The sequence below is a fragment of the Gossypium hirsutum genome, chromosome A03, assembly GCF_007990345.1.
Source record: "Gossypium hirsutum isolate 1008001.06 chromosome A03, Gossypium_hirsutum_v2.1, whole genome shotgun sequence".
In the NCBI taxonomy this organism is placed as follows: domain Eukaryota; kingdom Viridiplantae; phylum Streptophyta; class Magnoliopsida; order Malvales; family Malvaceae; genus Gossypium; species Gossypium hirsutum.
The window spans coordinates 103,018,614-103,045,652 of record NC_053426.1 but is presented as its reverse complement, the minus strand read 5'-3'; the positions used below and the strand labels follow the sequence as shown (position 1 = coordinate 103,045,652).

Sequence of the window (27,039 nt, the reverse complement as noted above, 5' to 3'; positions counted from 1 at the left end):
TCGGCTTCGGGTTCTCACCATGGTGGCTGAAAATTGGTGATGGTAGGGGTGGTGGAGAAGTTTCGACAGCTAGGGAATAATTAGGGGGAAAGTGGGTTAAAATTTTAGGGTTTGGGATTTTTAGTTGGCTGAAAAGAGGTGTTTGGCTGCAGGAGTAGGGCTATTTGGCTGTAGGTTTTGGGTAATCTAGGGCAGGAAGGCGCTATTTCGCGCTAGAATAGGAATGAAATATGAGCTGTTTAGCTGTAGGATTAGGGCTGTTTGGCTGCAGGTTTATCTTTTCTCCTTATGCTCCCTATTTATGCTTCGATTTACCTAGACAGAATAAGAGAATTTTTATTAATATCCAAAATAAATAATAAATAATTAAATAAAATAATAAATACTAATAAAATAAAATGAAATAATAGATACTAATAAAATGAAATAAATAATAAAAATTAAGAAAAGTAAAAAAAAAGGTTGGGTTGCCTCCCAACAAGCGCTTGTTTAACGTCGCTAGTTTGACGCCTCAACTAGCATTAGGGTTGTTTTAGCTGAATTCTTTTGTTCGTTCGTATGGGTTTGGAAATTCCCTCTTTTTTATCACATCCACCATATTTGGGTTTAATCGTCCTTGCGTCTCTTTCCTTGGTTTCATATTTTCCTCCAAGGGGTTGATCTCTTTTAAGTCGGCAATGGTCTCATCATTCTCCAAAAATGTGAATTTGAGATGCTCGGGAAGTGGTTTTAATTTCGGATCTGGTGCCTGCACAATATAATATAGAAGTTTGGTATCCATAAGAGCCAATAATTTATTATCATATTCAAAATCATCAAACATCATTTTAGATTTATCTCCATAAGATGACTTAAAAGTTTTTTTCTATTGATGAGTCAATTATGTCGACACGGTTTACGTCCAAGACTTCACTTGGGTGACTAATAGTGCCATAAACGTTAAAATTCACGATCTCCCTGTCAAACTCCATCGTGAGGGTTCCGTTTCGTACGCCAGTTTTAGTATTTGCAGTACTAATGAAAGGTCTCCCCAACAAGATGTCTGAAGACCCAGGAGCGTTATCCTCTATTTTTATTACATAGAAATCTGCAGTGAAGATAAGTTCGTTGACTTTCACTAATACATCCTCGAGGACTCCTTCCGGATGCACAATGGACCTGTCTGCCAACTAAATGATAACACCTGTCTTTGTCAAAAAACCCGCGTTAAGTGATTCATAAATAAAAAAGGCATGACATTTATGGAGGCCCCTAAATCACACAGAGCCTTCTTAATTCCTAAATGACCTATTTTGCACGGTATAGCAAACATGCCCCTATCTTTATATTTCGCTGGCATTTTCTGCTGTAACACTGCAGATACATTCTCACCAACACTTACATTTTCATTACCTATTAACTTTCGTTTGTTGGTGCATAGTTCTTTAAGGAACTTGGCATGCTGCAGAATTTGTTTGATGGCATCCAATAGTAGTATAGTGATCTCGACATTTTTGAATGTTTCGAGGATCTCCTTATCTTCTTTGCCCTTTCGGCACTGATTTAATTGTCCTGGGAATGGAGGTTGAATTTTTGGCAATGGGGGTTTCACTCGGACCTGCTCATCATTATCGGGCTTTTCTTGGGCAGAATCTTGGCCAAGATTTCTGTCAGGAATTGGTTCTAGTACCTTTCCACTTTGCAACGTCATTGCATTTGCGTGTTGTCTTGGATTAGGTTCTGTTTGTGATGGCAACTTCCCTTGAGAGTTCAATTTCTCAATTGATATGGTCAACTCTCTTATAGATGCCTTCGTTTCTTTTTGGAAATTAAGAGTTTGCTGTTGGAAATCAAGGACATTAGCTGTTAATTTATGGACCAAAGTTTCTAGAGAATTACCTGAATCTTGTGGCTATTGTGGAACCCGATTTTGGTATGGCTGGTTATATTATGGATTGGCCCCATAACTTAAGTTAGGGTGATCCCTCCATCCTGGGTTGTAATAACAGTAAAGGGGAAGTAAGGTCGAATCCTCAGGGACTGGATTGTACGAATGCTCGTTTCTTAAAATCCTGGACAATTTCTTGGCCAAGAAAACCTGCATTCCTAAAAAATAAATAAAAAAACAGAATTAAGAATTTCAAAATAAAGTAAAAATAGAATTTAAAGTCAAATAGAAATTGCGAAATTAAATAAATTATGAAAATTAAAATGGAGAATATGAAAATAAATAGAGTTTCGGAAAATAGAAAATTTCTTATGTGGCGAAATTCCAGCCTCCGGTTGTCTCAATCCGCCTTGGGTTCAATCATTGGATTTTAAGTAACCCTTCTCGAGCAGGATAAGCCAGTTATAGTGGAAGAGGACGCCTACGACCACCAGCTCTAAGAATTTAGACTTAAGATTTGGCAGAACCTGACTGTAGCCAATAATCACTTCTGTGGGACTATCTTCTACTAGATCATCACTTCCCAATAGTGAATACCACGCCGTTTTCTCTCTTGGATTCGCCAACCTCTGACGCAGGAAGCCAACGAACCGACTGTGCGACCTTCCCAAAACGTAGAAAGCGGCCGTTCCTTGCACAAATTGAAAAGATCACCTATTAAGGGACATGGATGGAAGCGTCAGCCCCGTAATGCGGAGAAGCGATGAATACCCTATTGAGAAGGCTTAAGAGCGGATTCCAAGCCTCATTAACCTTTTTGGGGAATTTCAACAACCTTCGACTAGATTGGTTTAGTGGCTTATGATTTTTGGGGAAAAATAAATATTATAGAAATGAGATTTTTATTGAAGAAAATATGGAGAGAATAAAAGACAGAGTTTTTGGGAGAGGGAGTGTTTTCAGAAAAAAGAGATGTCGAATATGTGCCACTCCATCCCTTATTTATAGTACTAGAAAACCTATTCCTAATTAAATACTAAAAGATAAATACAAATAAATAAAAATAATTAAATATAAAGAACTATACATGAAAATAATTCCTAATATTAAATCTAAATAAAAATCCTTAATAATTATCCTAATATAATTGAAATTAAAATAGAGTCTTGTGCTATAAAATCTCTTCTTTTGCATTTTAGCCGTTATATGTCGTCTATGCTTGCATTTTTGGCACCACTTCTCTCCTACTTGGCATGTTGGCCCACTTTGTCTCCAAATTCACGCTTTTTGCCCTTAAATTTACTTCTACCTTCAATTAAGTCCCTAAAAGATAAAGATCATAAAATAACCCAAGTTAGTAGGATCATACTCAAAATAAATATGCAATTAGCACATAAAATATGTCGTTCTAGAGTATTATCATAATCTCTAATACTTAAACTATTCAACAATATCAACATCTAAAATCTTGAACAATGCTAAAAATTACAACATGGTTCGGGTAATCCTAGGTACCGGTATTCCAAAAACATCAAAATTACAAGTTTAGGGATTAAATTGTATTAACCAATTTGAGCTTGAACCCTTTAGGTCCCTAGACGTGCGTTTTTCCTTCTTTTCTTTCTTTCTTTTCTTTTCTTTCTTTTTTAATTTGCATGCAACTCTTTTTCTATTTCTTTATTCTTTCTTTTGTTATATGTTTCTATTATTCTTATTAACTATTTAATATAACATATATTAAATATATATACATGCATTACACTTAACCATAACCGGCCACCTATACACAACCATTTATTAAATGGTTTAATTGCTACTTTAGCCCCCTTTAGGTTATTTTAATTTATAGTGCAACTATTAACTCATATGCGGATTTTGTCATTGAACCATAATAGCTCCTAATTCATGTAAATTATCTATCTAAAATTTAATTAACTACACAAATAATTTCGTAAATATTTATATAAATATTTACGAGTCTAATTTACGAAAACGGAGTCCTAAAAATACACTTTTCGACACCTCTGACTATCGGGTCGTTACACGGTAAAAACAATTTATTCAGTCGCTCTTAAATTCGAAATTAAATAAATTGGTTTCTTTAAAAAAGTATAAAATAATTTAATCTTTATCAATATTGAAAGTAAATAAAAATCATACATTTTCCTTAAATAAGTTATAACATTTATATTATTTAATAATTAAAGTATAAAAAAACTATTAAAGTATAAAAAAAACTATCTTTTGACACATTTTTCTCTCTATCTTTGACATGTTTTTTCTCCTTTTGATAGCAAGAATTTCTTTTCCCAATTTTGTTTTGTTTTTCATGTTTATGGTTTTCTCTAAATGATTTAAATAATAGAGGGTTCAATAGTAAGTCTATCTGTGGAGGATGCGGAGGACAAAACGATTCAATCAGGGGTAGAAGCTTTTGATAGCGAAACATCTTATGCAAATTGCTTTGTGGGAACGCTTCTCACTTTAAGTGTAGCTCACTTTTAAGCAATAGGATCGACACTGGCAAATGTATGACCATTAGGGGAGTTTCAATGTCAGATTTGGAGAACGATAGATTCTTGTTTCAGTTTTATTTATAAGTAGATGTGGATCGAATTTAGAAAAATGGGTCATGGAGCTTTAATTCTTATCTATTGGTGTTACATCGGCTAAAAGAAGGGGAAGATCCTTTGTCCGTTCAATTAACTAAAGTTGATTTTTGGGTTCTCATCAATGACATTCCTCATGGTCTCATGTCTGAGGTAGTTGTAAGACAGTTAGGTAATTTTATTGGGGTTTCTTGAATTATGATACAACATCTATCCAATTGGGTTACAAAGGAATAATACAGGTGAGGATATACCATTGAAAAGAAAGAAGAGGCTCACACTCCCAAATGGTACGTTTGTCTATGTCAAATTTGAATATGAAAAACTCACCATTTTTTGCTTTCTATGCGACAAACTAAGGCATAGTGAAAGTTATTGCTCTATTAAAGCGTTGAACCTGAAGCAAGAGTATGAATTTTAATGGGATATCTCGCATAGGGCACAATTTAGAAGGACAGCAGCGTGGAGGAGTAGGTGGCTAGTAGAATACGGTGATGGTAAGAATCTTAATTATGGAAATACCATGTAACAACCCGATTTTAGGTCTAGTCGAAACAGTGGTTTCGGGACCACGAATCTGACATATAAAAATTTATTTTTATTATATTTTTATGGTCTACATTTTTATGGAATGTTTTCGTGAAAATTTCATTCAAAAATTTTGGCATTTGAGCACTCAATTTAGCAAAAAAGACTAAACTATAAAAAAGTGCAAAACTTGAGTTCTACAAGCTAGAGGTGTCTAATTGCTATGAAATTTTAAATTATAGGTCCTTAGATGGTAATTATACCATTTTTAAGTTAGTAGACAAAAATGGACATGAAGTAAGAGAAATTTTATGTTTTAAGTTAGGGCATTTTGGTCATTTGGCTAATAAATGAATTAAAAATCAAATTAAAAGTCAAATTTTGTCCATCTTTTTCCCATGGCCGAAATTCTCAAGGGGGAACCATAGCTAGGGTTTTTTCATTTTCCAAGCTTGATTGTAAGTCTGTTCTAGCCTCGTTTTTAATGATATTTATGTTTTTGAGATCCTTGTAACTTGATCTATCTATTTCTACCAGTAATTTAAGAAATAATCAAAGTCTAAAATTTTACCCATGATGGATATTAGTGTATTTTTATGTCTAATGGTAGAAAATGCATGTTTGGAGTATGATAAATAACTTTTGCTAGGTGATTTTTTATTAAAATGTCAAAAAGACCTATTTGTAAAAAGGTTATAAAATGTATGCAAAAATGTGATTAAATGAAAAATGTGGGCTGTTATAAGCGTTAAAAAGGTTTAGTTAGGCTTGGGTCTTGAAGAAATTAAATAGATTTCAATTTACGAGCCTAGGGACCAAAGTGTAAAAATGTTAAAGTTTAGGGGCAAAACGTAATTTTTTCATAATGTGATTTTTGAACTAAATTGGGTAATGTGAATAATAAATGAGCTAAATTTGTTATTATAGATAAAAAGAAATGAGTTTCGGACCTAGATTGGGGGAAAATTAAATTGTTTATCGATTAGGTCTCATTTCTACTATTTTTGTACCAAGGTAAGTTCTTATGTAAATAATGCATTTTTTAATTATGTTTTAAATACTTTATTATTTTATAAATTGTGATTGACTCATGCACGTATTCGACAAAGTTACGACAAGTGTGAAATCCCGGTTGAACCTTAGGAATAGATAGAATACAAATGTCATGACATGGGTGTTACTAAGACTACGTGTAAGACCATATCTGAGATATGGCATCAGTATGAGACTTCGTATAAGACCATATCTAGGATATGGCATCGATATGAGATTTCGTGTAAGACCATAGCTGGGCTATTGGCATCGATACGAGATTATATGTAAGACCATATCTAGGTTATTGTATTGGTATGGTATCGTGTGTACAGGACTCCCGAATATCCTTTAGTATTCCAGGTGGTTTAACGGGTAATTTAACGAGTATGTCAAAGATGAATTGTGTGTAAATCTAATTCGAGATGATTCAGGTATGTACGTAAAACTCAAACGTAATGAACTCGATTTGTGACGAACCCTCGGTAAGGTTACAATTGAGTAAGTTATGATTATAAGATCTTAATAATATGTATGCCAATTAGCATCATGTTAATTGTATGTTAAATGTGTGTTTATGATGCTTATTATTTGCATAGGAACTTACTAAACTATATAGCTTACTCCCCTTTCTTTTCCCTTGTCTTATAGTGTTACCATGACAGCTCGTGGATCGCAGACCGTCGGAGATCCACTCACACTATCAATTGATTATTTTGGGTACCATTGAATTCAAGTATTTTGATTTATGGCATGTATAGGGACTTGGTCATTTTGTTTTGTGTCATAATTAATTTGGCCAAATGTGTTGGCTTATGTTGGTTGATAACTCATTGTGTAAATAGCCTTTGAAATTGGCTAATATTGGTTTAAGGATATATGCATATGATGATAATTTCATGGATGTAGAAATTTGCATGGTTTAAGTAGAAATTTGCATGGTTTAAGTTGATAGGTATGTGATGTTTGTATGTGATAAATGGTAAGCATGTGAATGATGTATGGATGTCTTGATTGTGGCTAAATTGGTTGAATGTAATTACTTGGATTGGTGTTATGTTTTGTTGTGTAGGTGAGTGCATTAAAGGGTGACAAAATGGCTTGGTAAATAGCCTTATTTTTGTCTACATGTTTTTCCCCATGGGCGTGTGTTCCGGTTGTGTGTCCCCTGCACCTTAATTGTTGCAAAACAGAATGCTCAGAATTGGGCACACGGGCAGAGACATGTGCGTATGTCTCAGCCATGTGGATGACACAGCCTTAGGCACGGGCATGTGAAGTCTGCACCTATTTTATGAAAAATTATAAATTTTAAATCGATCACACGGCCTAGCACACGGGTGTGTGACTTGGCCGTGTGACTTCAATTTGTTCCTGGGTGACACACATAGAGTTACACAGGTTAGGGACACGGGCGTGTGTGACCATACGGCCTGCCCACACGGGCGTGTCCCAAGCCACACGGGCATGTGGCTCTTAAAACATGAAAATTTCCTAAGTGTTGTGAAAATTTTTAAAGTTCTCGGTTTAGTCCCGTACTGCTTCCAATGTATGTTTTAGGCCTCGTAGGCTCGTTATAAGGACAATATGAATGTATATGAAAAGTTTTAAATTTGGATGGAAATTTACGTCTCGGTTTTGTATGATTGCTTGTGTACAAGTCCAGTAATGCCTCGTACCCTATTCCAGCGTTGGATACGAGTAAGTTGTAACAGCCCGATTTTAGCTAAATTGAAACAGTGGTTTTGGAACCATAAATCCAAGGTCGTAAAATTATTTTAACATTATTTTATGTGTTTACAGCATGTGAATTCGTATGTGAAAATTACGTGAGCTAATTTTATTGTTTAATAGCTCAATTTGAGAAAAAGGACTAAATCGCGTAACATGTAAAAGTTTCATTACACTTGTTAAAAGTGCTTAATTCTCATGGATTATTAAATGAAAGGTCCTTATGTTGTAATTAGTCCATTGATAGTGGAGATGGACATAAATGGCCTTGAATTATGTGTTTTAAAATGTTTTAATTAAGGGATAAAATGGTAAATTGGTTATTAAGTTAATATTAATGAAATCAAATCAAATTTTCTATCATATTTTATCATCCATAACTGAAAATAAGGAAAATAAAGAAAGCTTGAAGCTCATTTAGGGTTTGGCCATGGATAAGCTTGATTGAGGTATGTTTTGAGCTCTGTTTTTAATGATTTCTATGTTTTTATGATCGTTGCTTCGTGTTCTAGCTAGCCCATGCTTCAATTTTTGAAAGTGTTAATGATTTTTAAAGTTTCCATTGGTGAATTCTTGAGTTCTTAAATTTTTTATGATGGAAAATGAGTATTTGTTGATAGATTATTATGTTTTATAAAGTGATTTTTAGTGAAATTGCATAAAAGGGATTAATTTGTGAAAAAAGGAAAATGTGTGGTTAAATGTGTGAAATAAATGAAAATATGGGCTGATATGAAGCTATATGAAAATTGTCTAGCATGAAATTAGAAAGAAATTGTGTAATTTGTGATTTTGTGAAATAAGGACTAAATTGTAAGAAATGTAAAATTGTAGGTTAATGTGTAAAATGCCCCAAATTGCGTGCTTTGGATGAAATTGAGTGAATTTAAGAATAAAAGATTTAATTTTAAATTTATATAGATATTGAAAGAAAGAAATCAGATTTAGATCGAGGAAAATCGAAAGTTATCGAGTAATCGATCTGATTCGTCTATTCCGACTATGAGGTAAGTTTATATGCAAATAAATGTCTTTGAATTGAATTATATATGTTTTATTATCATTGAATTTCTACGAATGTCGAATGAATAAGTACGAGCATGAATCGATGAAGTTACAACATTCGAAAGTCCCGTACGAACCCTAGGAATAGTATAGGATACAAATGTCATGGCATGAGGTTATCGAGATGTGATTACATGTAAGACCATGTCTGGGACATTGGCATTGTATTGAGATTACATGTAAGACCATGTCTAGGACATTGACATCGTTAATCGATTTCGTGTAAGACCCTGTCTGGGACAGTGGCATCGATATGTGATAACGTGTAAGACCATATCTGGGATATGGCATTGTATGAGCTTTATGTGATTTTCGAGTATCCTTAACGATTTTGAATGGTTCAACAGGCAAAGTCAAGTCGAGAAAGAATATGTGAATGAGCTAAGTAACTTAGGTACGTACGAAATTCATACAAATATTGAAAAGGGAAAATATTTGAAGAACTTGATTAAAACATTGAATATATGTTCAATGGAAAGGTTTGTGAATTTGAATGGTATTAGCTATGTTAAACTTATTTGAATTGAAATGCAAACATTCATGTGATAGCTTTGTTTGTATATGGCTTACTAAGCTTTTAAAGTTTACTTTGTGTATTCTTTCCTTGTTTTATAGATTATCAAAGCTAGCTTGGACTCAGGGATCATCAGGAATACGTCATCGCACTATCGATCATCTTGTTGGTACTTTTGGAGTTTTGTATATATGGTATATGGCATGTATAAGCTAGTATCATTGTGGTCTGTTTTGAGACTTGATTTTAGCCATGAGATTTGGCTTGTAAATGTTGGTGTGAATTTGGTCATTTAAGTTGGCTTAAGTTATGTGTTTGATAAGTTATTTATGTGATGTATATAATGCCTTATATGTTGGCTTGTTTGGTATAGTTATATGGTTGTTATTTTAATTAGTTGTAAATGGGAGTATTAAGGTTGGAATAATGGTATGTTGTAACTTGATTATATGATATTGAAATGGTAAATTTTATAGCTTGAAATAGGTGATAAGATGATGATGATGATGAAATGCATATAGAAGTTATGTAAGTTTGATGGTTTTGGCATGATTGTGGTTGAGAATTTAAGTAGTGAAATGGTTGATTATGAAATGATATGAATTATGTGTGATTTGGTATGTTTTGGCTGCCCATATATATGATGAAATGATATCATTTTGATGGTTAGGTGAGCATGAGAATAGGGGAGCAAATTAGCTTTGGAAATAGCCTATTTTTGTCCACACAGGCAGAGACACGGACGTGTGTCTCAGCCGTATGCGACACACGGTCATGTTATGCGGCCGTGTGCCCCTTGGGGTGCCTTTTGATTTAAAGTCAGTATACCCTACAGTTTTGACCGGCCTAGACACACGGGCGTGTCTACTACAGTGTGTGACACATGGGCTGGCACATGGACGTGTGGTCGACCGTGTGACCCAAGTCAGTAACCCCTTTAGTTTTCATGTGGCCTAGCACATGGACGTGTCTTCTGCCGTGTGGTGCAAGTCAGTATGTATGCCCTGTTTTCACACGGCCTGTGACACAGGCGTGTCTGGTAGCCGTGTGAGGCATACGGCTTGTTCACACGGGTGTGTGACCCTAAAATGTTGGAAAATTTTTTTATGTATTTCAAAGTTTACGAATGTTACGGGCGTATGACCCTGAAATGTTGGAAAAATTTTCTATGTATTTCAAAGTTTGCGAATGCTATCGGTTTAGTCCCGAACCACTATTAAGCATGTTTTAAGGTCTCTTAGGACCTTATAAGCGACAAAGTGATTGAGATGAATGAATTATGAGTATTATTATACAAATGTATATGAAAGGTGTATTATATAGTAATGCATTTAACCTTATTTTGGCAACAGATACAGGTTAGGAGAGTTATATTTAATTGGTATCAGAGTTACGGTTTAGTCAATTCTAGGACTAACGTAGCGTGTGAGAGTCTAGCTATACATGTTATATATATATAAACTGTGATAGTGTGATGATTCCTGACAGTTAAAATGTGTTTTTTATAGCAAATGGATCCCGAACGAGCAATAGCTAATGATGTGGAAAGTAATATGCCCGCTCCCACTCAAGGGTCAGCGCTGACTGATTCTAGGCTTATTTTTAGTAGCCAGGAAGGAGAAGCTAAGCAAGCCTTCTTCTAAATGATGAGTGAGTGGTCATGGAGTTCGTACGAATGAATCCGGTTGCTTAACAACCTCCACCCCACCTGTTCCTCAACATGTCCCTGTTGTGCCTCAAGTGTTAGATCCGATTTGATTGAGTAAGCCACCAGTGGATAAGATACGTAAACACGGGGCCGAAGAGTTTTGGGCTACAGTTGATGATTATACTGAAAGGGCTGTGTTCTGGCTCGAGAATACAATTAGAGTGTTTGATGAATTATCCTGTACTCCTTTTGAATGTATCAAATGTGTGGTATCCCTGTTAAGAGACAATGCGTATCATTGGTGGAAAACATTGATATTAGTAGTTCCGAGGGAACATGTCACCCAGGAATTCTTTTAATCTGAGTTCTGAAAGAAGTATATAACCCAGCGATTTCTCGATCAGAAGCATAAAGAGTTTCTAGAGTTGAAACAAGGTCGGATGACAGTGACATAATATGAAAGAGAATTTGTACGATTGAGCAAATATGCTCCGGAATATGTTTCTACTGAAGAGATCATGTGTAAATGATTCGTCGATAGACTGAACGAAGATATAAAGCTATTAGTTTGGATTCTGGAATTCAAAAAATTCATTGTTTTAGTTGAAAGGGCTTTGTAAAACTGAAGATCTTAGCAAAGAAAAGAGAAAAGCTGATTTTAAAGCAATAGATTCGAGAAAGAGATCAGCTAGTAAATCTTATCAGTCTGCGTCGAAAAAATTCTAAGACTCGTTTAATCGTTCCAATGCATCTGTGGGGCATTCAAACAGAGATCGAGTGAGACAATAGTCGAGCGTCAAAGCTCTAGCTACTTCGATAGCTAGTGTTGGGAGTCTGAGACCTAACCAACTTGAATGTAAACATTGTGGTAAAATGCATTCTGGTGATTGTAGATTGAATGTTAGGCCCTCTTTAAGTGTGGATCATTGGATCATTATATTTGTAATTGTCCTGAGTTGGCTAAGCAAGATACATTATAGAATATGAGGCCAAGTAACACTTCAACTAGAGGTAGACCATCCAGAAACACGAGAAATGTAAGTAATAGCTAGAAAGTGACTGAAGATATTGCTGCGAGATCTGATACTAGAGCACCTGCACGAAACTATGCTATTCGCGCTCGCGAAGAAGCGTCATCTCCAGACGTTATTACCGGTACTTTTACTCTCTATGATACTAAAGTTATTGCATTGATAAATCACGATCAACTCATTCGTATATATGTGTGAATTTAGTATCTAGTAAGACTTTGCCTGTAGAGTCTACTGAATTTGTAATTATAGTATCGAACCCCTTAGGTAAGTGCGTGTTGGTTGATAAAGTGTGCAAGAACTGTCCATTGATGATTCGGGATAATTACTTTTCGATTGATTTGATGTTGTTACCATTTAACGAATTTGATATAATTCTGGGTATGGATTGGTTAAAGCTGCATGATGCTGTTGTGAATTGCAAACGAAAGATGATTGATTTGAGATGTCAGAATAATGAAATTATTCGGATTGAGTCAGATGATCTGAATGGTTTGCCAACAGTGATTTCATTGATATTGGCTCAGAAATATGTGAGAAAGGGTTGTGAAGCTCACTTGGTTTATGTGCTAGATACGAAAGTGACTGAAAAGAAAATCGAATCAGTACTAGTTGTGTGTGAGTATCCAGATGTGTTCCTTGAAGAGTTACTAGGATTACCACCGATACGAGAGGTTGAGTTTGGCATTTACTTAGTGCTAGGTACAACTCCAATATCAATAGCTCAGTACAGAATGGCTCTAAAAGAGTTAAAAGAATTGAAAGCTCAGTTGCAAGAACTGATGGATAGAGGTTTTGGAAGACTGAGTTTCTAGCCCTAGGGTACTCCCGTATTGTTTTTGAAAAAAAAAAGATGGCATTATGAGAATGTGTATAGACTACAGATAGTTGAATAAAGTGACGATCAAGAACAAATACCTTCTACCGCGGATTGATGATTTGTTTGACTAATTGAAAGAGGCTACATTGTTTTCAAAGATAGATTTGAGATTGGGTTATTATCAATTGAGAGTTAAAGACTCTGATGTGCCAAAGACAGGTTTTAAGACGAGGTATGATCACCATGAATTCTCAGTTATGCCTTTTGGACTAACAAATGCACCTGTTATCTTTATGGACCTAATGAACCCTATTTTCAGACCGTATCTAGATCGACTTGTTGTTTGTTCATTATTGATACTTTGATATATTCACGAGATGAAACTGAACATGCTGAGCATTTGAGAATTGTGTTGCAGACTCTACGTGATAAGTAATTATATGCAAAGTTCAGTAAATGTGAATTCTAGTTGTGTAAGGTTGTTTTCTGGGGCATATTGTATCAGTATCGGGTATCTGAGTCGATCCGAATAAGATTTCTGCAATAATAGATTGGAAGACTCCGAGAAATGTATCCGTAGTCCATTGTTTTCCGGGACTTGCCGGCTATTATAGATGATTTGTGAAAGGCTTTTCAATAATTGCAACTTCATTAACGAGATTGCTTCAGAAAGATATAAAGTTTGAATGGTCCGAAAAATGTTAGAAAAGTTTTGATTAGCTAAAAGTTCTTTTGAGTGAAGCTCCAGTGTTAGTACAGTCAGAATCGGGTAAAGAATATGTGATTTATAGTGATGCATCATTGAATGGTTTGGGCTACGTTTTAATGCAGTTAGGCAAAGTTATAGCTTATGCCTCGAGACAGTTGAAACCACATGAAAATAATTATCCGACGCACGATTTAGAGTTAGCAGCCATTGTGTTTGCATTAAACATTTGGCATGATTATTTGTTCAGTGAGAAATGCCATGTTTATTCAGATCACAAGAGTTTAAAATATCTGATAACTTAGAAAGATTTGAATTTGCAACAGCGAAGATGGCTAGAATTGCTAAAAGATTACGAGCTAATGATTGACTACAATCCGAGAAAAGCAAATGTTGTTGCTGATACATTAAGCCGAAAATCTTTATTTGCTCTACGTGCAATGAATACTCAGTTGGCTCTATCTGATGATGGCTCGATTGTAACTGATTTGAAAGCGAGATCGTTGTTTGTACAGCAGATTTATGAAGCTCAAAAGACTAATAATGAAATGTTAGCTAAAAGAGCTCAATGTAATTCTAACCCTGATTTAGTGTTTCAAGTTGATTCTGATAATTGTTTGAGATTTAGAGGTTGAATATGTGTTCCGAGGAATTCAGAGTTAATTCAAATGATTTTGAACGAAGCATATAATAGTCTCTGTTCATCCGGGAAGTACGAAAATGTATAATGACTTGAACAGCTTTATTGGTGGCATGGTATGAAACATGATATTTCAGAATTTGTTTCGAAATGTTTGATTTGTCAACCAGTTAAAGCTAAGCATCAAGTGTCGTCTAGTTTATTACAACCGATTATGATTTCCGAACGAAAATGGGATAAAGTGACTATGGATTTTGTTTCAGGTCTGCCCCTGTCTCCGAGTAAGAAAGATGCAATTCGGGTAGTTGTTGATAGGCTAACTAAATCAGCTCATTTTATTTTGGTACGCACGGACTATTCACTTGATAAACTTGCTAAGTTATACATCTCTCAAATTGTGAGATTGCATGGAATACCTATTTCTATTGTTTCGGATAGAGATCTGAGATTTACATCGCGTTTCTAAAAGAAATTGCAAGATGCACTGGGTACAAAGCTATACTTTAGTACTGCTTTTCATCCGCAAACAGATGGCCAATCCGAGTAGATTATTTAGATACTCGAGGATATGTTGAGATGTTGCATTCTTGAGTTTGAAGGTATGTGGGAACGATACCTGTCATTAATTGAGTTTACGTATAACAACAGTTTTAAATCGAGTTTTAAAATTACACCTTACGAAGCTTTATACGGTCGAAAGTGTAGAACACCGTTGTACTGGAATGAACTTAGCAAGAATAAGATCCACAGGGTTAATCTGATTAGAGAGATTGAAGAAAAATTGAAAGTGATCCGTGATAGTTTGAAAGCAGCATCGGATTGACAAAAATCTTACGCAGATTTGAAACGGAAAGATATTAAGTTTCAGATCGGGGATAGAGTGTTTTTGAAAGTATAAGATTATCGAACGAGTATACTTTGATTTGGTCGTAAAAGCAAATTGAGTCCGAGATTCATCGGGCCGTATAAGATTATCGAACGAGTTGGACTAGTTGCTTATCGGTTGGCATTGCTGCCTGAATTAGAAAAGATTCATAATGTGTTTCATGTATCAATGCTTCAATGATATAGCTCTGATCCTTCACATGTTATTTCCCCGACCGAAGTTGAGATTCATTCAGATTTATCGTACAGTGAAGAACTGATCCGAATTCTAGCTCATGAGATCAAGGAGCTGAGAAATAAAAGAATTGTATTAGTGAAAATATTATGGCATCGACACGGGGTAGAAGAAGCTACATGAGAACCCGAGGATGCTATGAGAAAGCAATATTCAAACCTATTCCCTGGTAAAATTTTCGGGGATGAAAATCCCTAAGGTGGGAAAGTTATAACAATCCGATTTTAGCTAAGTCAGAACAGTGGTTTCGAAACCAAAAATTTGAGGTCGTAAAATTATTTTAATATTATTTTATGTGTTTACAGCATGTGAATTCGTATGTGAAAATTTTGTGAGCTAATTTTATCGTTTAATAGCTCAATTTGAGAAAAAAGGACTAAATCGCGTAAAATGCAAAAGTTGCATTCCACTTGTTAAAAGTGCTTAATTGTCATGGCTTATTAAATGAAAGACCTTATTTTGTAATTAGTCCATTGATAGAGGAGATGGACATAAATGGCCTCGAATTATGTGTTTTAAAATGTTTTAATTAAGGGATAAAATGGTAAATTAGTTATTAAGTTAATATTAATAAAACAAAATCAAATTTTCTATCATCTTTTATCATCCATAACCGAAAATAAGGAAAAGAAAGAAAGCTTGAAGCTCATTTAAGGTTCGGCCATGGTTAAGCTTTATTGAGGTATGTTTTGAGCTCGGTTTTTGATAATTTTTATGTTTTTATGATCGTTGCTTCGTGTTCTAGCTAGCCCATGCTTCAATTTTTGAAATTTTTAATGATTTTGAAAGTTTCCATTGATGAATTCTTGATTTCTTAAATGTTTGATGATGGAAAATGATTATTTGTTGATAGATTATTATGTTTTATAAAGTGATTTTTAGTGAAATTGCATAAAAGGGATTAATTTGTGATAATAGGAAAATGTGTGGTTAAATGTTTGAAATAAATGAAAGTATGGACTGATATGAAGCTATATGAAATTCGGCTAGCATGAAATTAGAAAGAGATTGTGTAATTTTTTATTTTGTGAAATAAGGACTAAATTGTAAGAAATGTGAAATTATAGGGGTTAATGTGTAAAATGCCCCAAATTGTGTACTTTGGATGAAATTGAATGAATTAAGGAATAAAAGAGTTAATTTTGAATTTATATAGATAGTAGAAACAAAATGGAAACATGGACGCTATTAAAAAATTTGAAGGATGGTTGACATTTATCATGGCTTGTTAGTGGCGATTTTAATGACATTTTGTTTGATTATGAGAAGAAATGAGGAGCTCCTAGAGATGAGAGAAAAATAGAATAGTTTAGGAAAGCGTTGGATGACTATAGCTTGGAGGACATTGGTTATATAAGCCCATGGTTTACGTGGATTGGATTCAGAATTTCCTGAATTTCTCCTTGAGGCATCTTGCTCATTCATTTTTCGATCAATACCCTTCATTCATTCAAACGGATCAAGGGGCAAATAAAAGAGCAAAAAATCAATTTTAATTTGAAGCTTGGTGGTGCGTAGAAAAGTTGTGAAACAGTAGTTAAGAAGCTGTCTGGATTCTAGCTCTGGAGAGCTAATTGATAGGCTAGAATGTATGAAGGTAGATTGAAAGAAATGGGCTGATAAGATAAAAGCATAAATAAAGAGGGTAACGTCGAGGCTGAAGAAAAAAATAGAGGACCTAGATAGTCAAGATAGAACATATGACGTGTTGGAAGAATTATTAGATGTTAAATTACATCTTAATATGAAGGTTGACAAAAAGGAAAGATACTGAGAGCAAAAAGCATGAGCCAATTGGTTAAAATGGGGTGATAGGATTACTACTTTTTTCCACAATTTTACATCTCAACGATGTCGAAAAAATCAAATTAACGGATTGCAGAATGAGGAGGGAATTCTAATCACTGAACAAGAAAAATGGATAGAGTTGCTCGACCTTATTTTTCGAACATTGTTGTGACTAGATGTGAAAGTAATTCTAGTCAAATTTTAGCAAATGTCAAAACTTGTATTACTGATGATACAAATAGAGTGCTAAAGGCATAATAAAAAGGAGAAGAAATTTTTGAATCTTTGAAGACGATGGGCCCAACTAAAGTATCAGGAGAGGATGGTTTCCTAGCGATGTTCTTCCAAAAGTACTGGCACATATGGGAACAGATATTTTCCAGTTCTACTTCGATATTTTGAACAAAGGTAAATCTTTGGAAACTTTGAATAGAAAAAATATTGTTTTAATCCCAAATGTAACAACCCTAATCCTTATCCGTCTCCGGAACAGAGTTACGGAGCATTACTGGACTTTTCCAATCAATTACGAACATTTCATATCATTTAACATATATATTAGAAACTAATAATAATCACTCATATCGTACCTTATATGAGCCCTCGAGGCCCAAAATTTATGTTAGAAATGAATCAGGACTAAACTGAAAACTTAGAGAATTTTTTCCAAAATTTTAAATTTTCCTTAGGTATAGAGGACAAACGCCTGTGTGGTCAAGTTGTGTGGTTCACACGGCCAAAAGACATTCCTGTGTCTTAGGCCATGTGGACATTTGATGTGAGGCACACGGCCGTATTCCAGCCCATGTCCATGCCCGTGTAACTCTGACTTGGGTCACACAGCTAAGCCACACGCTGATGTGCTAGGCCGTGTGAGCATATTAATTTGTGAAATTAAAGTGTAGGGGTCACATGGCCAAGTCAGACGGCCGTGTACTAGGCTGTGTGAAAATAACTGGGTATTTATGTAACACCCCCACGCCCGAAACCGTCACCGGAGTCAAGCTTGAGGTGTTACTAAACTTATCTTACCATTTAAACAACTCTAAACCACTTATTTTAATTTTTGGAATAAACTGTTTTTCTGCGTCATGGTTGCTTAAAAATTCATTTCTCGAGTTTCAAAACTCAAAATTAAGATCCGTAATTTTTTCCTGAAACTAGACTCATATATCTATCTACTAATTTTTTTCTAGAATTTTTGACTTAGCCAATTAGTACAGTTTATTAGTTAAAGTTTCCCCTATTTCAAAACTCAACTACACTGACCTCTTCTTACTACGAGCCATGTTTCTTCCTATAAAAAATTTCATATGACTAAGCCGTTTGTTTCTCTCAAAATTAGATTCAACAAGGATTCTAACCATATAAATTACACCTTCTAATTAGTTTTGTACAATTTATGGTGAATTTCCAAAGTTGAAATAGGGGATCCAGAAATCGCTCTGACCCTGTTTCACTAAAACTCAGATATCTCATAAAATATAATACCTTTACCTGTTTTGCTTATTCCATAAGAAAATATACATAATAATATTTAATTTCATATATTATTCATCTTCAAACTATGTTTCTACAATTTTTAGTGATTTTTCAAAGTTACGTCATTTCTGTTACTTGAATCTATTTTTAGGTTACTTTCACATTTTTCATAATTTTCATGTGATAATCATCAATCAATCATACATATTAATAAATATGTATATCATCGGCTATTTTATTAGCTAATCACTAGCAAGTATTTACACATCATTCATTGTTCATATTATACCAAAAGTAGCTAAGTTTCTATACATGCCATACCCAAAACAAAACGTCTAGTTATACCGAGTTATTTCTTTGATAGTGTGATCGGCCTCCGACGTTTCCTTCGATCCCCGAGTGACTAGATAAGTACTATAAGAAGAAGAAAATAAAGAGATTAAGCACTAGGCTTAGTAAGCTTACAAGCAAATAAATCACAACATTCAACATAATGGATAATTATGCATAATATCATCTAACATCATAAATTTCTTTACTTCTCAATTTCTATCTTCTTCTTTATTCCCTTACCTTCTTTCTTACCTGACCTTTCCTTTTTCATAAGTATAATCTACTTTTCCTTTGCTGTTAATTCACTGTAATTTAACTCGTATCCTGACCCGTTGAACCACTCAGAATACTAAGGATACTAGGGTCGTTCCTATCTATCAATATCCTGCCAATGCCATGTCTTTGACATGGACTTACATGAATTATTCCTGTCTCCAATGCCATATATAATATGGACTTACATGGCTCAATCCTGTCTCCAAAGCCATATTTCTAATATGGACTTACATGGCTCACTTCTGTTCTGTCCTGTCAACCCTAATATCCTAACATTCCTAGGGTTCAACTGGGGCTTTCTAACACTTTTCCTCTGTCACTCCACCTTAAATTCGACTTTACATATTTTCATAACATAAGTATATAAATGCTGGAAATTGACAATAATAATGTAAAATAAAAGAATATTGCATTTATTTACTGTAACTTACCTTGATACAAAATGTGACTAAACTTTACAATTTAGTCCTTTACTTTTTCTTTTCCCCGATCTACTCCCGAATTTCATTCTTCTTGATCTATAATCGTAAATTTAACTTATTTAATATTCACATTTATTAAAACAGTCCTTGACCCAAACTTTTGCAAAATTATATTTTTACCCCTAAACTTTCACGTATTTTCACTTTTGCCCCAAGGCTCGTAAATTAAACTTCATCCTATTTTCTTATGTTTTATGACATGCTGATCATTTTTCCCTTCTATGGCAATATCAAAATCACACTCTAACATATACTTATGACTATTGGTATTTTTTTTCCAATTTAAGCCCTTTTACTCGTTTTCACTTAAAACCGAGTAGCATAAGTTGTTTAACATAATTTAAAACCTCATATTCTATCATAAAACACCAAAATACACAAATTTCAACCATGGGTATTTTTCTAAATATGAACCCTAGGCTGAATTATTGCTAGAATAAGCTTAATCAAGTTACCGGGACTCCAAAAACGTAAAGATCATTAAAAACGGGGCTTGGAATCACTTACTATGAAGCTTGAAAGTTGAAGAAACCCAGCTATGGAGGAGAGCAAAAATCGGCAGAAACTAATTGAGAAGATGACCATTTTTGTGTTATTTTTCCCTATTTAATTCATTTAATATCCAAATGACCAAATTACCCTCCTTACTAAACTTTCAAAAATTTCTTCCATGTCCTAATTTTTGTCCATGAACTTAAAATTGGTCAAATTGTTATTTAAACCCTCCTAATTAATATTCCAAAGTAATTTCATACTAAAACTTCTAGAATGCAAGTTTTGCAAATTATTCAATTTAGGCCCTAACCTCAACTTAAGCACTTTATGCATGGAATTTCATCACGAAATTTTCACACAATCATACAATCATACCATGAACCTTAAAATAATAATAAAATAAATTTTTCTACCTCGGATTTGTGGTTTCGCAACCACTATTCCGTTTAGGCCCTATTTTGGGATGTTACAATTTATATTTTGACATTTTAAAAATGCAGGGGACACAAGGCCAAATCACACGCCCACGTGCTAGGCCGTGTGTCACACATAAATAAGATACACACCCGTGTGGACAAAAATAGGTCATTTTAAGGCCACATTTCTCACCCATTTTGATATCAACCTATACACAACATTTTGATACATCAATACATCCAAAACAAACAATCAAAACAAATCAAAATCATATTTTAAACATAACATAACATCACATATATTAAAATACTTTAACTTACCTATTTTATCCATCTCATTAATTTATTAAAATTTACTACTAATTACATACATACAAGCATATATCATTCACATCCACATTTTAATTTACTTCATTTCTAAATCAACTTATATATATATAAGTTGATTATTAAAATAAAACTTCACTCCTAGCATTTATACAAACCAAGCTTTAATCAAATCCATACCTACACTATACATGCCATATAAACTATAATATATGTTTTAAAGACTACCGGAATGAGTTGGATAGTGTGACTTGATATGTTGACCCGATCTCCAGACGTCACGTTAATCTACAAGGACATTAAATAACACAAGTAAGCTTAATGAAACTTAGTAAGTTCGATAGGTTAAACATAAATCTTACCGTACCGACTATAACCCATCAATAAAATAAATTTATTCAATGTAAATTCCCTATCAACCATAACTTTAATCGATGAATATGCTTATTTCAGACCAATACCAATAATAACAATAAGTCTCCCTATTTTAATTGCATACGTCACTTACCAAATCTTACCAAATCGGAGAACGACTTACAGATATGAGTACATTGTTTTCAAAAGCCCAAAGGCTGAACAGCTGTACATAAATGCTAAACAGAAACCCATAAGAGTTAAACAAAAGCTCATAAGAGCTGAACAAAAACCCATAAGGGTTAAACAGAAGCTCAAAAAAGCGGAAGGGAAACTCATATGAGTTAAAACAGAAGCTCATAAGAGCTAAACGGAAAGTAAACATGAAAGTTCGCAATAAATGTTGAACCTTAGTTTACTTGGATAATTTGCTGTCAATTCCTCATTTGTCGTCTTTCGCCACAACGATTGTACTCAATCTCGCGTTCCATTTAAACCGAATATTTACTTCAAATTTATAATTTAACAATATTCCATTTTTCAACATTATACTAAATACATAATATCATTCATAAATTCAATATAATTATTAAATTTTAACCATACAAACTTACCTAAGTTAAATTGTAAGATTTATAGAAGTTCAAGAACTATTCCACTAATTTTCCTTTTTCTCGAGTATCTACGTACTCTTGATCTAAAATATAAAATTACTTATTTATTAGCATATATTTCAATTCCAATCCACTTCACAATTAATACCCCTCAATTTTTCAAATTTATACAATTACCCCAACTTTAACAACTTTTGCAATTTAGTTCCTTATTAATTAGTCTATCAAATAAACTAATTCTTCTCAATTTACAATTTATCTAAATATTCTAGGCTATCATACAGCCTTTTATAAACATAAATTTAATACCAAATCCTAATATTTAGTCTTTTCACAATTTAGTCCTAAAATCAATATCTATCAAAATTACTTTATAAAATCATCATACAATAAAATTAAAGCTCTAAATCCATTTTATTTCATCAAAAAAATCTAGTATTCATCAATGATAACTTTCAAAATTTTCAATAAAATCAAAAATTAATGAAATATCTAGTTGGACCTAATTGTAAAAGTCTTAAAAACACAAAAATTACAAGAAAAAGGAAAGAATTGAACTCACATGAAGTAAAATAGAAAATCAGCTTCTTAATAGCTCTTCAATGGTGTTTTTAAGCTGAAATTTAGAGATGAAATGTATAGAAACTATTAAAATATCATTTTGGCTATTGAATTTTATTTTATTTCCAATTTTTCCCTTAAATCTCATAATTTCATTATTTTTTCTGCTTATACATTTTGGGCTTAATTACTCCTAAAGTACTCCTTTATTTATTTATGAAACCATTTAATAACTATTTATTTTAATTAGTAAGTTTTACACCTTTTTCAATTTAGTCCTTTTAATTAATTAACTATCAAAATATTAAAATTTTCTAACGAGACTTTAATACTACCTTAATGAAACTACGTAAATATTTGTAAAAATATTTATGGCTCGATTTATAAAATTGAAGTCTTAATACCTCGTTTAAATCATTTAAATTAATAAGTCCTTATAAAACAAAAATTACTAATTCAAAAATCTTGAAACATGCATCTATGAGGTTTAGAGTGCTTTTATGCTTGGCAGACTTATTACAGAAAAAGTACTCTTGGCTTATGAAGTTTTTACATGCTTTTAGGAAAAAAAGAACAAGAAGGATATTGGATATGAGCAAGGCTTACAATCATGTTGAGTAGCATTTTATTGAAAAAATGATGTTGAGAATGGGCTTTGCAAGTTCTTGGGTACGGTTTGTAATGCATCTTATTACTTCTGTTTCGTATTCTATCATTATTAATGGGTGATACTTTTAGGCCAAATAGAGGGTTGCGATAGGGTAACCCTTTGAGCCCTTACTTCTTTCTCTTCTGTAACAAAGGCCTTTCAATCTTGAAGAGAAAGGTTTTAAATATGGGTCAAATTAGTGGTACGATGGTCATAAAAAACATTTTGCAAGAATATGATGAGAATTCTGGGTAGTGCATAAACTTTGACAAGTCTACTACATTTTTCAGTTCTAACGTTTTTGCTAGGGATAAATGGGAGATTTCGCAAGTCATAAAAGTGAAGGTATCTAACGATCCAAAAAAATACTTGGGTTTTCCAAAAATGGTGGGGAGAAGGAAAAAATAGGCTTTCCAATCTTTTTGGAGGAGAAGAGAGTAAATTAAAACAATATTTTATTTAATAAATTTAAAAAATAAATTTAATTTGTAAATAAATTAATATTTGTGATAAGGATAAAATAGTCTTTTTCAAATCTATTCTATATCATGATTCTAACCAACCAAACAATGGAATACTATTACAAGTGTATTCCATTCAATCAACCAAGCAATGTAATACCTATTACGTTTCTATTCCATTCCTACTGCATAGCTATTACATTCTCATTCTAGTAAGCCAAACGTGTCGTTAATGTCAAAGGTATATATGTTTGAATTATGGATGGTATTGAATGTTTAAATGGCATAAAGTTTGGCACTTGATAATTAGCTTGAATTGCACAATTCTATTACAAATGTTGAATGGTTTGATTTTTCCATTTGCCATATGTATGCTCACACACACATATGGTAATGGAATGAATTAAATAAGTAGGTAGTGAATTTAATAGAAAATGGTTGGGTAAGTATTAGAAAGTATAGTATGTAACAATTATATTTATTGGTTGATGAAATCATGTTTCAACTTGATATGCTATAAAAAGGAAGTATTGGTAACCTAATGTGGAATAATATGACCAGTGGTGGAGCTAAGGGGCCAGGTAGGGGCCACGACCCCCCTAAAATGGAAAAATTTTCATTTAGGTCCTTTATAGTTTATAGAATTTTAAATTAATAATGGTAAAATTACACTTTGGCCCCTCAAAATAATAAATATTTGATTTAATCTTTTAAAAATTATAAAGATATAGATTATTAAAATGGTGAAATTGAATTTTTACTATTGTAAAAATATATAATTTAATTTCGGCCCCTTAAATTTCTTTCTAGCTCCGCCACTGGGTATGACATGGTAAGTTTAAATGCTAATATGAAATGAATTAATTTGCAAAAGGGGTATTTGCATGCTTCATTCGACAATGGAAGTTTTTGGAATTAATGAGTATGAGTATGCGAAATAACTAGAGTTTGAATTTGAGTTGATTGTATGCATTTTATTAATGCTTGAATTATATTTGTAACACCCCAAACTCGGCCTGGACGTTATGGCTGAATCTGGAGGTGTCACAGAGAATGGGTTTAGTTACATAAGATCATTTCAGTCATTTAACTTATCTTTTATGTCAATTTCCTAAAACGTTAATTACTTAGTTCAATTTCCAAACCTATTTTACAGCGGAAGCAAACAAATCGATACATTTTAAAAATCCGATTCGTATTTTAGAAAAACCTCTTTTGCGTAAAAACCGTTGATTTCATAAAATTATTTATCAAGGCATGCAAATTATTATCAAACCAAAAATCAATAGTTAAAAATTATAAAGTCCAGAGAGTCCCAGAAATTACAACTCTCAGAATAAAACCAAAATCGTAAATAAAATCATAATTTAATAACTTAAAACAGTTTACGGTCAAGTGGTCACCACTGAGTCTCTGCCGCACCGATTCGCCTAAATCTGTGGATTACCTAACAGAACAGACAAATAGATGTGAGTTTACATAAGCTCAGTGTGTAATCCAACAGAATTAAGCATACAAACATACAGAATCATAGACACAATCAGAAGCATATATAGATTCAGGTTTAGATTCAGATTATAGAAACAGATATGCAGAAATCCTACCCTTATCTTTTACATACCAACTCTATCCATCCCATCATACAATATGGGATTAAAAACACTCACCCATCCCTACACACCATGTCGTGCCATTAAGACACATATCAGATAATATGCAGCCGAGCTGCCAGAATATAGGCATGTAACGCCGAACAGAATACTTCCTCCTCATTTACAAATCCCATCCCACAATCATATACAGAAACTGATACAGAACAACATACTAGACGTGCTCATCATGTTTATGTACAGATATTAGAATAATCTGACATGCATAACATTATCATACCTAGAACATAATATCAGACTATCAGAGCTACAATTTTGGGGTTTGATTAGCCCTTACTAACCCTATGATAGACCCACAGTCGATTGGTATGACTTGTGTAACCCTAGGGAAAATTCGTGTAACATGTGACATGCCCATGTAGGCCCACACGCCCAGATTGGCCTTGTTCGTATGGCTCACATGGCCGGGCCCAAAATTCACACGCCCATGTGACATGCCTGTATAGGCCCACACGGCTATGTGGCCCACACGCCCAACTTACCTAGCCCGTATGGCCCACACAACCACACTCAAGCCACTACATGGGTGTGTGTTGCATATGGCCATACTTTCGTTGACCATATGACCGTGTCTTGCACACGGCCATCCATACAGGCAACCATAAGCCCGTGTGACATCGACAAAATCATTTTTCAGCTTTTGCTGAAGCCTTATTTTTTACGTTTCGGGTACACACCTGGTAACGATTTGATGTGAACCACTCCCGAACCTTCTGAAACCTAAAAATAGAGTATTCAATACCTTTAGCAACCAAATTAAGAGTCTAATACGGTTTAACCAAAAGCGCAAAAGTCAACTTACCGCTAGTAATACAACCACATCTCAAATCAATTCATAGCCGTGAAACTTCTAGCCTCACAGCCTTCACCTAAACCAGATTACGACAATAAAACACCAATTAACAGTTGCCCAACACACTACTAATATTTCAACACCAATTGAAAGTGACAACAAAATTCTACTTACCGAATAAAAAAGGAGAACCCGCCAAAAACAACAGTACGATCGAACAACAAATTTACGAATCGAATCAAAGAAAAAATCGAGTAGAGATTTTGTAGAGAAGGAGAAAAGAAAAATATCAGATATAGGGAGAACAAAAAAAATTGACGCCATATTTTCCCTTGGAGGAGAGAGAAAATTTGAACAAAAGGAAAAATCCCAAAAAATCTCTCCAAATCCCCTAGTTTACTCCCCACTAATCCACTAACGACCAACTTCTCAGAATCCAACTCCATCAAGACTCTATCAGGAGACTGAGCAAAAAGAGTAACATTCACGTTTACACAGAGATTCGAATACAAGACATCTAACACATTAACTCCCTTACCACTTAAACCAGTAGGCTCATTCTGATATGAATTTATAGGAAATTTAATATAAACTCACTGAATAAGGATAAGGCTTAATTCCAAAATAACAAAATTTAACAGAAGTATGGTTTGAACCCAAGACCTCTCAGATCTAACTAGAACACTTAACCATTGAAATAGATACACATTTGTGTCAGATTTTATAGAAACAGAAATAAATTATCAGGACGTTACAAATATACCCCTTAAAAGAAATTTCGACCTCGAAATTTACTTGATGAGAACATATGAGAATAATACTGATGCATCGAGTCCTCAGGTTCCCACATGGCTTCCTCAATGCTATCATTCTGCCACAAAACCTTCACTAAAAGAATGGACTTTCTCTTCAGAATCTTAATATCATGATCCACAATCTGAATCGGCTTATTCTCAAAGGTCAAATTCAACCTAACCTCGATTTCTTCAATAGAGACAACATGAGATGAATCAGACCGATATCGCAT

The 27,039-nt window shown here is 33.8% G+C and overlaps 1 protein-coding gene across 1 annotated transcript; it reads right to left on the bottom strand.

Annotated features, from left to right (window-relative positions):
- Positions 1 to 532: 532 nt before the first annotated feature.
- LOC107887713 (uncharacterized) lies at positions 533 to 27,039 on the bottom strand. Its single transcript, XM_016811950.1, has 4 exons — positions 26,808 to 27,039; positions 1,261 to 1,842; positions 900 to 1,162; positions 533 to 748 (listed from the first exon to the last, which is right to left on the bottom strand). The coding sequence occupies exons 1-4, from the start codon at positions 27,037 to 27,039 to the stop codon at positions 533 to 535; spliced, it is 1,293 nt and encodes a 430-aa protein (XP_016667439.1).

Excerpts from the sequence above, each read along its gene's own strand:
- LOC107887713 (XM_016811950.1), bottom strand. The coding sequence starts at position 27,039 with ATGCGATATCGGTCTGATTCATCTCATGTTGTCTCTATTGAAGAAATC. Across the intron at positions 1,843-26,807 it reads TTCTCATATGTTCTCATCAA|CTAATGTCCTTGATTTCCAA; the intron begins GTAAATTTCGAG and ends ATAAATTAACAG. Across the intron at positions 749-899 it reads ACCCAAGTGAAGTCTTGGAC|GCACCAGATCCGAAATTAAA; the intron begins GTAAACCGTGTC and ends TATATTGTGCAG.